At 44.5% G+C, this 15,413-nt stretch overlaps 2 protein-coding genes across 4 annotated transcripts in view; one reads left to right on the plus strand and one right to left on the minus strand.

Moving 5' to 3' along the window:
* SSR1 (signal sequence receptor subunit 1) overlaps positions 1–1,893 on the plus strand; it is a 24,803-nt gene extending 22,910 nt beyond the window's left edge. For both annotated transcript variants that reach the window (XM_068396695.1, XM_068396696.1), the window contains one exon: positions 1,013–1,893. In XM_068396695.1, coding sequence (XP_068252796.1) covers positions 1,013–1,037 — 25 coding nt within the window. In that variant the 3' untranslated portion in view covers positions 1,038–1,893. The remainder of the gene's footprint in view (positions 1–1,012) is intronic.
* Positions 1,771–15,413, minus strand: part of RREB1 (ras responsive element binding protein 1) — a 125,478-nt gene continuing 111,835 nt past the window's right edge. For both annotated transcript variants that reach the window (XM_068396693.1, XM_068396694.1), the window contains exons 10-11: positions 8,703–9,449; positions 1,771–5,555 (exon numbers count right to left, since the gene is read on the minus strand). In XM_068396693.1, coding sequence (XP_068252794.1) covers positions 5,035–5,555; positions 8,703–9,449 — 1,268 coding nt within the window. In that variant the 3' untranslated portion in view covers positions 1,771–5,034. The remainder of the gene's footprint in view (positions 5,556–8,702; positions 9,450–15,413) is intronic.

The following is a 15,413-nucleotide window of genomic DNA, read 5'->3' on the forward strand; positions in this document are numbered from 1 at the left end:
CTCTGTCAACCTGGTGTTTCAGGCCAGCTCCAGCTATCGCTGCCACAGGAGTTTGTGCGGGGAGGAGCGGAGGCGGGAGGAGCGGAGGCAGGAGGAGGGAGAGGGAAACGCCAACAAGGAGCCAAGTCCAGCTGGCCTGGGGGACGCTACCCTGGCGAAGGCAAGGAGAGCAGGGAAATGCCCAGCTCAGGGATGGTCGCAGTCAAAGTTAGGCAGAAGGAGAAAAGCGCTTGGTACACAAATTGCACGCTTCCATGGCCAAGAACCAAGTGTTTTCTAAGTCATCTCTTTCACAAGTAATTAGTCACTATCACTTCCTAGCCACATAAACTCATCCTATTTCATTTTACACCTCCCCACAACCTTTCGGTGTGAGTTTTCCTGTCCATTTGATAGGAGAGGAAACGGCCTCAAGTTGCACCAGGGGAGGTTTAGATTGGATATTAAGAAAAATTTCTTCACAGAAAGGGTTGTCAAGCATTGGAACAGGCTGCCCAGGGAAGTGGTGGAGGCACCATTCCTGGAGGTATTTAAAAGACGAGTAGATGTGGTGCTTAGGGATATTGTTTAGTGGTGGACTTGGCAGTGCTGGGTTAATGGTTGGACTTGATCTTAAAGCTCCTTTCCAACCAAAATGATTCTATGATTCTGTCTCACAAGAGGAAGGGAGATTTCTCAGGCCAGTGGGTGTGAGAGGGAAGAAAGTAATTTTCTGCAGGTTTCCTCCCTCAGAAATCTTGTTCCCAGCCCTTCAGCCCACCCAGATGTAGGTCCCAGAGCCCTGCTTCACCATGTTATCGTGGGTTGGCAGCAGAGCTGGATGACTGACTGGTTTTCTTTTAACCTGTCCCCATTCGGTGGTGAGGGACCAAGTCCCCACCAGAGAGAGGGCTGTGGGGAGTTGTTTTAACCTCTGTTGCAACGGTACAGGAGGCCAGAGGGAGGAAAGCAGCAGCAATTTACCCCCTGGGTATGTCTCTCTGATTCTGAATCTGGTTCACTTCTCCACCAGAAAGAACCACCCCACCAGGACCTAGGAAGATGCGGATGCTTCAGCTTCGCTGCAATTCCCTGGCCTCCAGAACTGGATAAGCAACTCAGATCATTCTTTGGCTTACTGTCCTGTGAAATGTTTTTTATTTATAGGAAAGCATATAAAATGCAGCTAAGGTGGCTCCAACAAGCTAAAACAAAGGATTTCCTCTTTTTTTTGACACATGCACGTGGCTTTCAAACACATCCTGAAGATTTCACAGCCATACACATTGATGTAAAAATACAACTGTCGTGGCAGAAACCTACTTCGTTTATACAGAAAACGACTGATACACTGTTCTCACCACAACGTGCCAGAAGGATGCTCACGTACGTGATCACGGGGCTACAGTTCATAAAAAAAGACAGAGAACCCTGACCCAACACCTGTGCAGGAAAATCAGCACCAAAGCGCTTTCCTGCTGTCTTCAGTTGCTACATTAAGGAACTGCACTGAGAGAAAAGCACCATTTCAAAGGGGCGTGACTACCAGCACACGGTAGTCATGGGTTTGGCTGTAGTCAGTGGTGTGACTACCAGAAAACGATGGTCAAAATGAACGTGAATTTTCAAAGTGCTACAGTCATCTCCAGTTCAAACTCAGTCCAACTGAAGAGAAACACTGATGCTATTTACACAGATCAGCTCCAGCTTGTACGTCGTCCTCTAGCAGAGAAGTCTGAAAGCCAAGTTACAACAAACCCACAAGAAAAGCCACTTCCATTTTGTAACCTATAATTTTTAAATATAACATTTTATTACTTAGATGGTTTGATACAGAACAACTTTAACTTTTTATTTTGAATTTGGAAGTACTGTACAACTGAATAAAAAGAGGAATAAAAGTACCAAAACAAATGTGTGATTCTCTGTTCATGTGGCATAAACCAGTCTTGTACACAATTCGTAGCAGCAGTTTAAGTTCCCTTTAGAAAAATACGAATTCTACACATTTATTACTGTTTCCTGCATGGGATGAAATCACTAGGATTAAACTTCCTTCGTGGAGAGAGAGAAGAGAAAGGAGACACAGAGAGAGGAGAGAGAAGATGATGAATCGTTCTGAAAATGGAATCAGACTGTCACATAGCCCCCCAAGAGTTATTTCACAACAGCCTCAAACAAGGTTCTTTTTTTTTCTTTTTCCTTTGTTTATTTTTTTTTGCGCTTTCACAGTCAAGTGCTTAATGTAGTGATTGAATTATCTCAATGTTAAGTCCATTGCAACTCAGGCAAAAGAATTTCAGAAGATCCTTTTTTTTGTTTGTTTTTTGTTTTTTGTAAAAGCCCTGAGAGAGGAAAAAAAAATAAAAAGATTCAAACAAAAATCATATAGAGACAAATTAGCTGAACATGCAAACTAAAGCCTAAGATTCACCCATAGTTTAAACACATTATAAATTTCACAGTTTAATACTGGGGGAGGAGGGGAAACAAAAAAAACCAACAACAGCAACGGTTCTCAGTCAAACTCAACTAATAAAAATGTCAATAAAATGTGGCAAGATCTTATACTCTACTAGGATATAGATAAAGGCTAAATAAAGCTTTAAAATCAATAGTGATTATTGCTAGCAGATGTCCCGGCAGGCTGCTGGGAATTAATTACTCGCTACATTGTTCTGCAGCATATAGTTTAGTAATGGCTTCTCCCCCACAGTATTGCGCAATTTAGTGTGGAGAGTTGCAAAAAAAACCAAAACCAAAACAAAAAAACCCCAAAATGACAAAAAACCAAAAAATACCCAAAATAATAATAATAATTATTATTATTATAATTATAATAGTAATAACAATTTAAGGGATGCGTGAACTGGTTTTAATTAAGTAGAATGCACCTGGGTAGAGTTTCAAATGAATCATTGGTTGTGATTGATTTATCTGTATCTGGCATTAGCTTTGTTTCTCAACTGGTTCAAACATCCCTATTAAAAAAAAAAAACAAACAACAAAAAAAATAGAAATCACATATACCTCAACCATTTCTTCTTATTCTATTTGCAAGAATATTACTCGAGAACGTTTCTCTTCCTTTGAATTCTGGACAGCGAGATTTCAGTCTCCAGAAATTTTCGGAGAATTTTTAATATAGATATAGATATATATAGATATACATATATATTATATAATATAGGCTGGGTCCAAGGCCCACTTCCTCCATGTCTGGTGAGAGCAGGAAAAGCGATTGAGCGGGAGAGAGGGAGGGAGGAAGGGAGGGAAGGAGGGTCATAGTGCGGGCTGGGCTGGGCTGGGCTGGGCTGGGGGGCTGCGGTGGTGGAATAGCACAGTGAGGCTCCGGCAATGCTTTATGGCTCTGTCTGTCCCAGAGGTCATGACTGAAGGACAATTAACAAACAACAACAAGGACAACAACAACAAGGACAACAAAAATGCTGGGCACTCCTAAAAATGCGCACAGCTACAGTAGGATACATTTCGCTTAACCCCTTCAGTACTGGTGGCTGGAGCGTCACCTGTTGCCGGCAACAGGAGCCATATGGAGAAATTCTAGCTGCCAGCATTAAAGGGGTTAAACTATTGATATGAAATTTAGACACACACCTCAAGTCTTCAAGCATCAACCCCAAAATCTCAGGAAGAGGTTTTTTTTTTAATTTATTTTATTTATTTTTAACATGTCTTATATCTGTAGTTTTATTACCAGTAGTATTTTCTTGCTCTAGAACATGACAGTAGCAAGATGACGGTAAGGCTCGCATTTCTCTCTTGCTTGCTTTCAACTGGAAGACGGAATAACTTTGCTCTTTAAGTAACACACGCTGTCACCGACGTGACTGCAACAAGATCAATCTAGTACTCGCAGTGCCCTTCTTACACGTCTGGAGGGGCCTTACATGGCCCCGTTCTCGCACACTTCTGCCCCCACACGCACGCACGCACACACACTCACACGCACGCACGCACTCGCACCCCACCACGAGTGAGATGTTCCCCTGTACAGGTGTGATGATACCTCGCTGGCCTCCACTTGACTCTCTGGTCAGAGGAAGGGTTTCATTTAAAGTACAGTAGAAGAGCTGCAACATAAGAAGAGGAGCTGGTGAAAGCGTGAAGTCAAAAACATTTCGAGAGGGGATCCCAGCTGCGTTATACATCTGCGTGGGCAAATATTGCCCATTGGTTTCTGCTGACTGCAGAGACAAGCGAACTGATGGATTTATAAAATAATAATAAAATAATAATAATAATAATAATATACTGAAGCAAATCAAACATATATAACAGCGGGTGCATAATTTCCATAGGTTACGTTGCTATGTAACTCTTCTCTGTGTACAAGCTCAGTCCACGATGGTCAGAAAAACCCCCTAGGATTTAGAAGACCACTTCTAATGCTGAAAAGTGGAAACAAGCGTGAGGTTGAAATTCATTGTGCTTCCTGCTTTTGGCTTGAACCACTTTTAACACCTTCAACTGCCATGTTGTTCAGGCCTGGAACAGGCTTAATGCTCCACCATGTGGCAAATGCAAGAACATCTACTGAGAAAAAAACAATAAATCAACATCTCATCTGCATTTCCTCTGACTATCTCATATGAAATTCACGTAATTTTTCTTCCAGTTATTGGCTGTGGTATCCAAGGGTCTCCCACCCCACTGCCCCCATTTTCCAGCTCAGAGAACAAACACAGCGACTATCACAGATATACAAGAACAAGCTCACGCACACCAATACAAAAGGTAACATTAATGCTTAAATGAAAAAGGTCCTCTCCAAATAATTCATTAAAATATTAAAAAAAATCATTTTTGAAAAAAAAATCTATGATACCAAAGGATCTAATAAAGTAGTAAGGCACTCAAATCAGTATATACTGTAGTCTCTTGCATTATTATACTGAAAGGCATATGGCACCGCGTCCAGTCTGCCATACTCTCCCCACAGCTGTAGGTCGCTCTTCCAAAAACGACAACTCCAGAAACCTTGCTCTGCTGGCTTCAGTTTGCGTGCTGGGACGGGTCCAACCTCCTAGCAAGTCATTCAACCCCCAAGAGCTGAGGCGCGCTGTCTGCAGAGGCAAGGATGTGATTCATGGGAGACTTTCTGTTGTGCATCTCCAGCAAGTCTTGAATGAAACCTGAGGGCCTCTCATGCTCGGAGCTACCCCGAGGTTCCTGGTCTTTTGCCGTCTGTTTCTGTGCACTCTTGGTGGGCTCCATGAGGCAGGTGCCGGCTCCTCGCCCACTCGGCCTCTCCTCTCTGCAGGGGGAGTCCTTGGCTGTGCCAGCCAGGGACTCTTTTCGGCTTCCCACAAGAGATGTATGGCTACCTACGCCCCCCGCAGAGTCGCACTCATTTTCTGAGATGGGGTTGGTGCCACTGTGGCTAGACTCATTTTCGCTGTCTTCTCCACACCTTGACTGGGTCTCCTCCTTGTCGCTCTCCTTCCCGTGGTTTCGAGCATTTTTGACTTTCTGGTGTATGCGCTGGTGACGAACCAGGCTGTGTTTCAGAGTGAAGGTCCGTTCACAGGTTTGACACTTGTACGGTCTCTCACCTAGAAGAGAATTAAAATACAAAGTCAGCTGCAAGGTCACAAACGCACCTCCCTCTTGTTTCAAGAAGTGTAAGATGCTCTACACTTCGGAAATTCAGTACCCATATCAAACAGGGATGTCGCATGTATGCAGATTTTTTGCTTCTGTACTAGCAAACTAGCTGATGGCATGCAAGCAGGGATACAGATAAATCCCTTGGGGCACAAAGGAAAAACCAAAACTAAGTGTCTTGAGATTACTACAAGCTTGGTATGGCCCTGCACTAAAGAGGGAAGAACACCATAAGCCCCAAGTGTTTGTTAGCATCCTGTCTAATTTAGTCAGCCACTTTTCTGGAAGAAGTTTGCAGTCGTCCTCTGGAGCAAAAAAGCCTTTGTGAAACCAGCCCACCTCGGGGGCTCCCTGCTGCAGGTCAGCCCCTGCTACAGGCGGAGAGAGAGGACTTGAGATGGAAGGATGAGGGTACTGCCCAGGTAACTGTGGTCAACAGTGCTTAAAAACTGAACCGAACAGCACATGACAAAACATCTTCTCCTCTCTTAGATGCTAACAGATGAGCAAGCATGAAATGCGGAAGTTAATCACTGATGTCAAAGAGAAGCTGTCAGGAATTACCCTTGCCACAACGGCCCCTCCCGTTTCCGTGAAGCAGAAGACAGTATCGCCACGTTTCAAAACGGACACAGAGCAGCTAAGGACTTGTCAGGCATTCATAGGACACGGGAGGTGTCTGTTACAGGTGATCAAAATTTACTGACCGAGTGAAAAATGCCAGCCTTGGGATGTTATTTACAGAGCTGCTGGTGTTCCTCAGCCAACTGGTGCTTTAGGACAGGAGTGACATGTGAAAGCCCCTGAAAAACCTCTTCACACCCATTCCAGAAATGCTACTTGGAGGACAAAATTCTTCCTCTTATTTTGCAATCTTAAGCCACAGAGCAGCTGCAGGCATCCTCTGCTGTAATCAGCAGGTAATCTGCTCTCTTTTCAGAGCTGCTTTTTACACCTAAAGTGCTTGAATACTTTCCTAAGCATGAGCTCATCAGAAAACAAAGCAACCACAACCCCAGAGACAAAATCCCCCAAAGTCCCAACGAAGCACAGTGCCCCAGGGTGCTCTCTGCCCTGAAGAAGCAAAGGTCCCACCCTGACCGCTTTATTCTCTGTTTCCAATTGCACCCATTAAAGATTTTTCAGTGCTGCTATTCCATCAAGACACCGTCTAGTGCCAACAAGCATACAGAACAAGACACTTGCAGGTCACTTCTCACTCGTAATAATGCTTGGGATCATTAGAAGAAAACCAGTTACAAACTTGAGGTGGCTAGCTGAAATGTGCAAGTAGGTCCTGCTGTCCCTGGGAAGCCTGATGCTTCTCAGAAACATTTCTCCCCGGTGCCCTGCTCAGACACCTGCTATAAAGGGAGGGCACGGCTCCCCGGGAGCATTTTTGGCTGACAGCCTTTGCCCATCCGGCACTTGGCTGTGGCCGATGCAGTGCCGTGGCTCACCCTGCGCTTGGGCAGGCGGCACCAGAGCACCCCGCAGCTGTTTGCTGGGAAGCAGCCTGCGCTGGGAGAATGGAACATTTCCAGCCCTATTGCCATTCAGTGGGCAGGCAGAGGTTTCTCGCATGCTTCAGCGTGTCCCAAATGTTCCTCCTCTGAGAAAAGAAATTCCAAAACCTTACAGTTATCTTTAAAAAACCCCACACATTAAAACCAAAGTATAAGCAATGTTACAAGCTGACAGTATTTTGTCAATATAGCTGAACAAGTGGGAAGGAGAGAAGGAGAAGGAGAGTCAACCCACAGTACTGAGGCAAAATCCTCAGTTAAAAATGTGTTGATTTAACGGTGAGGATAGGTGGAACTTACTTTTATTAAATTTTAAGAAAGCACTGACCCAGGTTCCTATTCAACACCTATTCTATGTTAAAACATCCTCCAGTGTCACACAGAGAAACAAATGGGGGAAAAAAGTACTGACAAGGCCTGCACAGCTCAGCATGCAATGAAAACAATTAAAGCATACAGTATGGGAATCTTCACGGGCACACACCAGTGTACCACTTGGGGGTCAGGCTCAGTGCTTTAGATATTAGCATCTTCCCAAGACCTAGAATTTAGTGTGAAAACAGGCACAAGAATGGGACTCATCCCCTGTTTCACTTATGGCTCAATGCCAGAAGAAAACAGGTCAGTTTTGCACTCAAGATGTCAATATTTATGATTCAGAAGGGTAAAAAGTTTGGTTAAGGCACTTGGCTTTGGTGTGGTTTATTGAACATCACCATCAATTACAGCACAAATATTTTGTTAATCACAAAGATCTTGTCTTCAGCAGAGAGCACCTTCAAAAGATACAAAATGTCAAACTGCATGAGTCTTCCCATGTCAGAGCATGACAGGTAAAATGCATCATTAATAAGGATGCATTAATAAGGATGAATAATTAATTCACCTTTGAGCTGGCTCATGGCTTCATCTCACTTGCATGGTACTGCTGCAAACTGTGTATCACATAAAGCGATCCCATATATTTTAACTGCTGAGTCAAGTCATTGGACAAGCATTTTACCACCTGTCACCCTTCCTGCCCAAGCCTGAATGAAGAGCAGGGTGCACACTGTAGCTCTGCCTTTCACTCAAGCAGCAGGTCACGCAGATCACCAGCACATTACCCGTACCAGGCTTAGATAATCAGACAAAACCAGACTTTCTCTCTCTAAACTTTCACTCTGAGATGAAGTCTTATCATATACTGCCAGGTTTCTCCACTGCTCATCAAAATACCGGGAAGAGGTAGAGCCATGTGCACATGACAAGAAGGGAGTCAGAAGTTGGACAGAACAACTGCCCAGGGATCTCCATACTTGCCCTCACCTCTAAACTCTGCAAGCAAGCATGGGGAAAAACAGTTTGGGAACTGAAGATTAAGCAGTGCTGACAATTCCCGCTCCCTCGATAGGCTTTGCATACAGCATGGGGCATTGGGGCAGAGAAGGCACCTTGCAGATACCTGTAGGACTAAAAGCAGTGTCTCCAACCTCAAGTGCTAGCAGCAATCGTGCACCTACAGAGCAGATGCCTCAGTCTGGTGGCAGACCTGCTCGTAATCTGTTCTGCCCTCAAGTCTCCTCTTACCTGTATGAGACCGCATATGTCGCGTCAGATCTTGCAGAGACCAGAAACGCTTGTTGCACACAGTACAGACTTTCTTTCTTTTGTCTGCTTTTGCAGTACTCTTAGCCTCATCAGTCTTTGGTTTTTTGTCATCACTGCTCTTCTCAGTGGACCTTCTCTCTGTGCCTTCCCCCTCAGAGATGCTTTCGCTCTCTTCATTCTCCTTTCCTGTTGCCTCACAGTCCACAGGAGACTCCACTACCTTCAAGTCCATCGGAGACTCTTCCTGCTCAAGACCAGAGTCCTGCATCGAGGGAGCTCCTGCATCATCCTGAATGCTTTTGCTTTCATCCTCACTGCTCCTTTCATCCTTTCTGTCCTCACGAGTGTGGGCCTTTTTGTGACGGCTAAGAGTGCCAGCAAACTTGAAGGTTTTGCCACAAATGTCACAGGCATGTTTCCTTTCAGTCTGAGAACTGCTGCCTGCGCTCTGGTCACTCTCTGCCAGCTTGAAGTCCATTAATTTGCTGGCAAAATTGAGGTCAAGACTTTTGTTACTTACAGAATCTTCCTCAGGGCCCTCTTCATATCCATCCACTTTTTCTTCAGCATCCTCTTCTGCTGGAGGGGAGTCAGCCTTTTGCTCTTCCTTGGGGCCGCACTCACTCTCTGGTAGCTCTGTTATTTCGTCTGGCTGTTCCTTCTCGCAGGAGGTCAGGTCCAAGACTTCGTTTCCTGTAGCTAGTGTCTCTGCATCAGACTGGCTGTCTGCAAGCAAACAGAGAGAAACTTTCAGTGGGATGCTCTCTGCTAATTCACGTAAGGCAGCACATGGACCCACGAGTGTTGCTTCTGATCAAGCGTCCCAACGGCTCTTTCTCTTATCTGTGACCCAGGCCAGTAACTTACAGCTGAAGAGATCAAAACACCACAGAACCCAATTAACAAGATGATTGAAAACCTGTAATAAAATGCTTTCTTTTCCAAAATACACTCTTGGCAGCAAAATACATACTTTTCTTGGCAGTTTCTTGACGTTACTTTTAATATAATCACTTCTACCAGAGAACGCAAAATGCTGAGACATCAAAGAAGAGTTGAGATCACTACTATTACAAATACACTGTACCAGAGACACGTGGATGTATTACTTAGAACACTTCATGTATGAAATTTGGATATAGATGGAAGTAATATACAAACACATATTAATCAAACTAACTTAAAAACTATAAGTAGTGGGAAATGCTTTTCAAAGGGAATGTAAAGGCCTCATGCAACCAACTGGTACAATTAAATGTTAAAGGTTAGCGCAGACAATAACGCGGAGGTCAGTTAAAAAAGTTGGGTATACATCATATAAGCAAAAGATGCAAAAGTTTGTCCACATGTGGGTCTTTGACACATACTCTTTGTTACATCGATACCACCTGGAACCAAAACATAAAAGCCAAGATGCAGTAACAGGCAGCATCCTTCTTTGTTTCACAGTTCCTCCAACAAGAAGGCAAAACCCACCTAAGACATCCATCTTAATGATGACCTCACTTTCCTTATCGGTTTGTAACATTGCTGAAGACATAACATGTGTCAAAAAAAATAAAACAGATAAGGCGTTTAAGGAGAACAAAGGGCTGGAGCTGTACCTCTTCCAAGTTCTATACAAATAGCATACGTGTAAATAGGAAATAAGCTAGACTGGATCTGATAGCTGCTGAGGAACTACAGGGATTCAGAGACTCTAGTAGAACAGTTAAGTTCTCCATTTGACACAGTACCACACATGCTTGTCTCTGAATTGCCTAGATTCCCTATTACAGGCTTTTTTGATAAGCAAGGAGTAATGACAGAAGATAAGAAGATAGTTCTCAGGCACTTAGTAGTTCGAATGCAACGTAACTTGCATTGACCTCATCTCCTTGCACAAATGATAATACATGGCCATTAAACAAATGGCAAAGCTAAGCAGCATTTCCAGCAATCGTGAACAATCACTTAATAGAGCATAATCCTCGATATGCTTTTTCTTACGGGGGTGAAAGGGGAAGAATTGACCTGTCAAAAAAATAATCTCACCTTTTAATCAAAACAGATCCATTTACATAGACGGTGGATTACATAAAAGCCTTCCGCAAAGTTCATCGCTCATCTAATTATCTGCCCATTAAAACACGCAACCGAGCCATAATCTGTATATAATGCTGGAGAATTTGCGGATGTGGGCATCTGAAAGCAAAGGTTGCCTACAAGTGCCCTATGAATCTGCATTCGAGTTCTGTGTTTTGATTCACTGCTTATCTCTTGGCTATCTTAAGGCAAAAAAAAAAAGCAAGCTACTATAAACAAGAAGCAGTACCATCACAAAGACCTACCTGTGGATGATGGATGAAGAGGCAAAACTGGAGTGGCAAAGAGGGTCTGAGGCATGAAGACCTTGAAGCAACACCAACAGAAAGCACCTAAAATGGCTGCTGTACCCCCACCGCTGGTGCTCATCCTCAGCAAGGTGGGGGGCACCTCCTGGCAGGCGTGGGCCACCCTATCCCATCAGGAAATGCTCCCCTGAGAGGACATGCTTGAGGCAAGCCAAAGAAAGACTGCAAGCACAGCACAGCGGGGGTTCATTAGGGAGTGGGGCAGGAAACCATGTGAGCTCTGTTAGGATGGAAAGGAGTGAAGAGCACGAAGAGACTGAGACGAAAGGAGCTCCTCTTTTATTGTACCAAAAGAGATGTTTTCTAATTCTTTGCTGACCAAGCAGAAGACTGCGGATGCAGAATAAGTTGGTTTTTCAACATAAAATATCAGGAGCAAAGTGAATGAGGGGAATATACACCAGCAGCACTCAAGTAAGAGAAACACAAAACTAAAATATTTTAAAATGCTCAAACGCAAAAGCCACAACTCTTGTGTTTAACACGTTGTACATCATGCATGGTTTTCCACTTGTCCCCTATTTCTCCCTAACTTTTTCTTGCTCTGCTTTCAGTATTTCCAAAAATAGATATGTATTTTTCTTTCTTATATTATACTCATCCTTCAATGAATCGTACCCAAACTCTCTCTCTCCTCTGTGCCCTGGGCCCCTTCCTAGCTGTTATGGTGTTCTGGCATGGCTGGCCCGTAACTACATTTTCCGGTGCACAAGAGAAACGCTCCAAGGGATAGGTAGTCCACAGGTAAGTGACGTTGCCTTACTAGCACAGGCAAACAGATGAGGCCAACATCAAGAAAAACAAACACAAACAACGTGCCTTCACGAAGGGCAGAGACCACTTCAGACCCCGGGAGCACGGATGCACACGGGCTTTCTCCGTGTGCAGGCTGCCCCGCCACCCCTGAATGAACACACTCGAACTCAGGTAGGGACGCAGCCTGGAACATGCTGACTTGCGTACGTGCTTGGGCGAGCGCTCTTCCTTCTTACCTGCACAAACCAGACCTGCTGTTTTCTTCATCAAGAAGGAGTCACACAGGCCCCTTATGAAACTTCATGCATATCATAAAGCGGCAGCTCCTGACTAGTTGAGATGCTCTGTGGTTACCCCCAACCTGCGCAGTTGGTTCCGCAGCTGGTGAAAAAGCGAGCTGCTTTGCACAAACCCCGGCTGTTTGGGGATGGGTGAGAATCAGCCCGGCTCTGCTGCAGCTGAACTGGAAGAGCAGCAGGGGAGCTGTGAAGGTGTGTGGGAAACACGATGGTCATGACGACAGCCGTATCGGATCCGGTGCAGGATTTCTCCTGCAGTGCAGGGGACGGCTGCAAGGGTAGTCTCACACTGGCAACCACTCCGTCCGCTCCAGCAGAGGTTAGACTTGGCCTACACTACTGTTTTTTCCTGGCTTACGTGCCTATCTGCAGCAACAGAAAACCCTGCCGGCCATACAACTCCAGCAGGCTTGTATCTTACACAAGGAGGAGGATTTTGACTGAGCACTCAGATCTGGGCAAACATTCCTCCAACGAGGCTGAGCTCCTCTCAGACAGGTAACTCCTATTTCCAGAATTTTGCCGATTTATGGTCCAGAGCAGCTGCTTGCATCCAGGCGGTGAGGAAGGCAAGGTGCATGGGAAAGGCCTGCCATTTTTTTCACCCCTTTCCCATCTTTCACTTACTAAGGCTGTAAAATGCTTTCTGGTCCGTTTGTTATCCCACAGATATTTACACTTGGCGAGCCAAGAGGACAAGAGCAGAGAGGTCTACTTGCCAAGGCTCCCACCCACCGCCACGTCTTCAGCAACCGTGTGAGCAGAATACCTTGTCATGGAGAACCAGAGTTTGTGTCACTCCTCCAAAGTGAGGATAAGAAGTGGACACTATTTGATGATGTCAATTCTGACACCGGAGTCAAGGAACATGGGCTAGGTAAGGGAGAGAGAGGAGATGAACATGGAGGTAAGGCTGTACGGAGGAAGGCAACACGAAGCAACCACTAATAGCTCAGCTGCTGCCTCGTCAGCTCCTGGGAAAAAACAAACTTCTCAGGAGATATATTCATAAGCAAAACCTCAGGGACTCCATCTGAGAATCCAAAAACTTTTCCGCTTGCATGAGAGAAACCACGATATAGTTGTAGCCAAAATCATTCTTCCTTCGAACTGTGGAAAGAAAAGACTTTTCCTGAAGTTTAATTACAATTCATGTTGCAGTTTTCAGTCAGCCCAGTCAGAAGAATCCACTTAATCTTTTATAGGTGGCAAGAAAGAAGGAGAAAGAGAGGCAAACTGCTTTCCTGCATACACAAGCCAACTTACCAAAAGAGACACCGAATGTGGAAAGTTTCACATAAAAGAGCAGATACAGATCTAGGTGGGGAGGTTGCTGGTTTGATTCTGTTTTCCCGTGTTTTTATTTTTTCCTGGAACTAAGGTGGAATAGAGAGTAGAGCTTGAGATGCTAAGGAGTTATTAGATAAAACAGGGTGCTGTAAGGGAAACTATTTTGTGACTTTAAATAAAGTGTTTATTGCCAAACATTCCTGACATCCTGAGAGAAGTGTTAGAAAACCCATCACATAAATAATACTCAGAACTGGAGCAGACAGAGCACTGGAAATGGATGTCGTACCAGCAATTGGCATTATCAGTCAGATGAGCTGACGATTTGCTATTTCCCTACGTTAACTGAAATAACCCCAGTTATCCTTTTATTTCACAACAGATGCAACCACCACTAGGTGGTAGCAGTCTAGTAAATTTGGGATTTTTTGGATCCATTCACATAACCCTTCTACTGCTTCTACCCACGAACTAGAGAACATCTTTCCAACCTATGGAGCCAACTTGCAAAAATTCGGGGGTTATCTTTGTCCATTTTTACTGTAAACACTAAAATTTAGCCACCTTCACTACATCACATGCACACACACAAGTTAAATATTTAATTAGCCCACAGTTGAGAGAGCTTTGGTCATATCTGCATGCCTTTTGAAATGAAAACATTCGAGATAGAAAAGGACTATTTACAGTAAATGGAACTGAATATATCTGGGGGGAAAGGAGAAATACAATTCTGGGGGAAAAAAACCCACTTTTTGCTTTTAACACAAGGTATGATCCCCCAGTACCTTCAAGAGAGCAGCTGAAGTCACTAACACAAAGAAAAGTGCTCAGGACTAGCTCTGACTGCACCTACCAAGTGGAAATTTTCATTGAAGGGGCAGGGGGAAAACCCCCAGACTTGCAGCTTACGGTGAATTCCACCATTTAGCAGAAAGACAGTTTGATGTAGAGCTGGCAATACAACCAGCAAGTTATATACCATCTCCTCAGGATCTTCCAAACAACAGCTCTAGCACTCAGGCCAACCCCCAGCTGCAGCTCTGGAGCAGCTGTTAAACTTTGTCTGACACTGAAAATGCAGTTTCAAGCCCTTTGTCCTCTAAGAAATACCCACAAATGTAGTTCAGAGGTACAAAAAGCTAGAACAGTTTGGAAAAACAAAAAGTCCCCCACTATACGCAGGCTTCACATGATTTCTGGAGGGATCACAGAGTGGGAGATATCTAGAGCAAAGATGAATTCTGCTGAACGCTAATCGGAAAATTCACTGTTGAGTACACTTCGTCAATATTTGCCTAGTTAGCACAGAGTAGTTGTGTTCGACCCTCTCACATTAAGGGCAAACCTCTTTAAAAAAAGAGATCTTTCCTTAGCAAAGTCTCTTTCTGTATGTAAGAGATAATCCCTTATCCCTCTCTCCTTCGTCAACTGTATTTTGTTGCAAGAAGGGAGCATTCAGAAAGCCCTAAGGAGACAAAGGCAGGGCTGCTTTAACGTGATGAAAGTGGGCGATTCATTAAGTTGCTCCACAATTTCATTGTACATCTCCCTGCCGGTACAGGTCTCCGTCAGCCTGACCGCTTGCAAGCCAGGCGAGATGTCCTCAGTTTGCTTCAGGTGCTTCAGTCAGACCATTCCCTTCCTCTCCATGCAGCAAGGACACGCACAAGCCCCATCACTTACACAGCCTCCTCGTCTCTGAATCCTATTCAAAACCACCATCCTGTTTTTTGTTTTGGTTTAAACCAAGACCAAAAGAAACCCGCTATAAACTTGTTCCCAGTGACACTCTATTGAATTGCACTTCCTGTCTTACACCTCATCTTAAAGCTTCGTGTCGTTTATGGCTGACCAAACACCATCCAAGCATCTCCCTTCATTCCCTTTTCTTCTGGCGTACAGTGAAATCTCTATGATTATTCACTTCTAAGTACAGCCCTCGCATGGGC

Source organism: Nyctibius grandis, chromosome 3 (assembly GCF_013368605.1).
Source record: "Nyctibius grandis isolate bNycGra1 chromosome 3, bNycGra1.pri, whole genome shotgun sequence".
Classification (NCBI taxonomy): domain Eukaryota; kingdom Metazoa; phylum Chordata; class Aves; order Nyctibiiformes; family Nyctibiidae; genus Nyctibius; species Nyctibius grandis.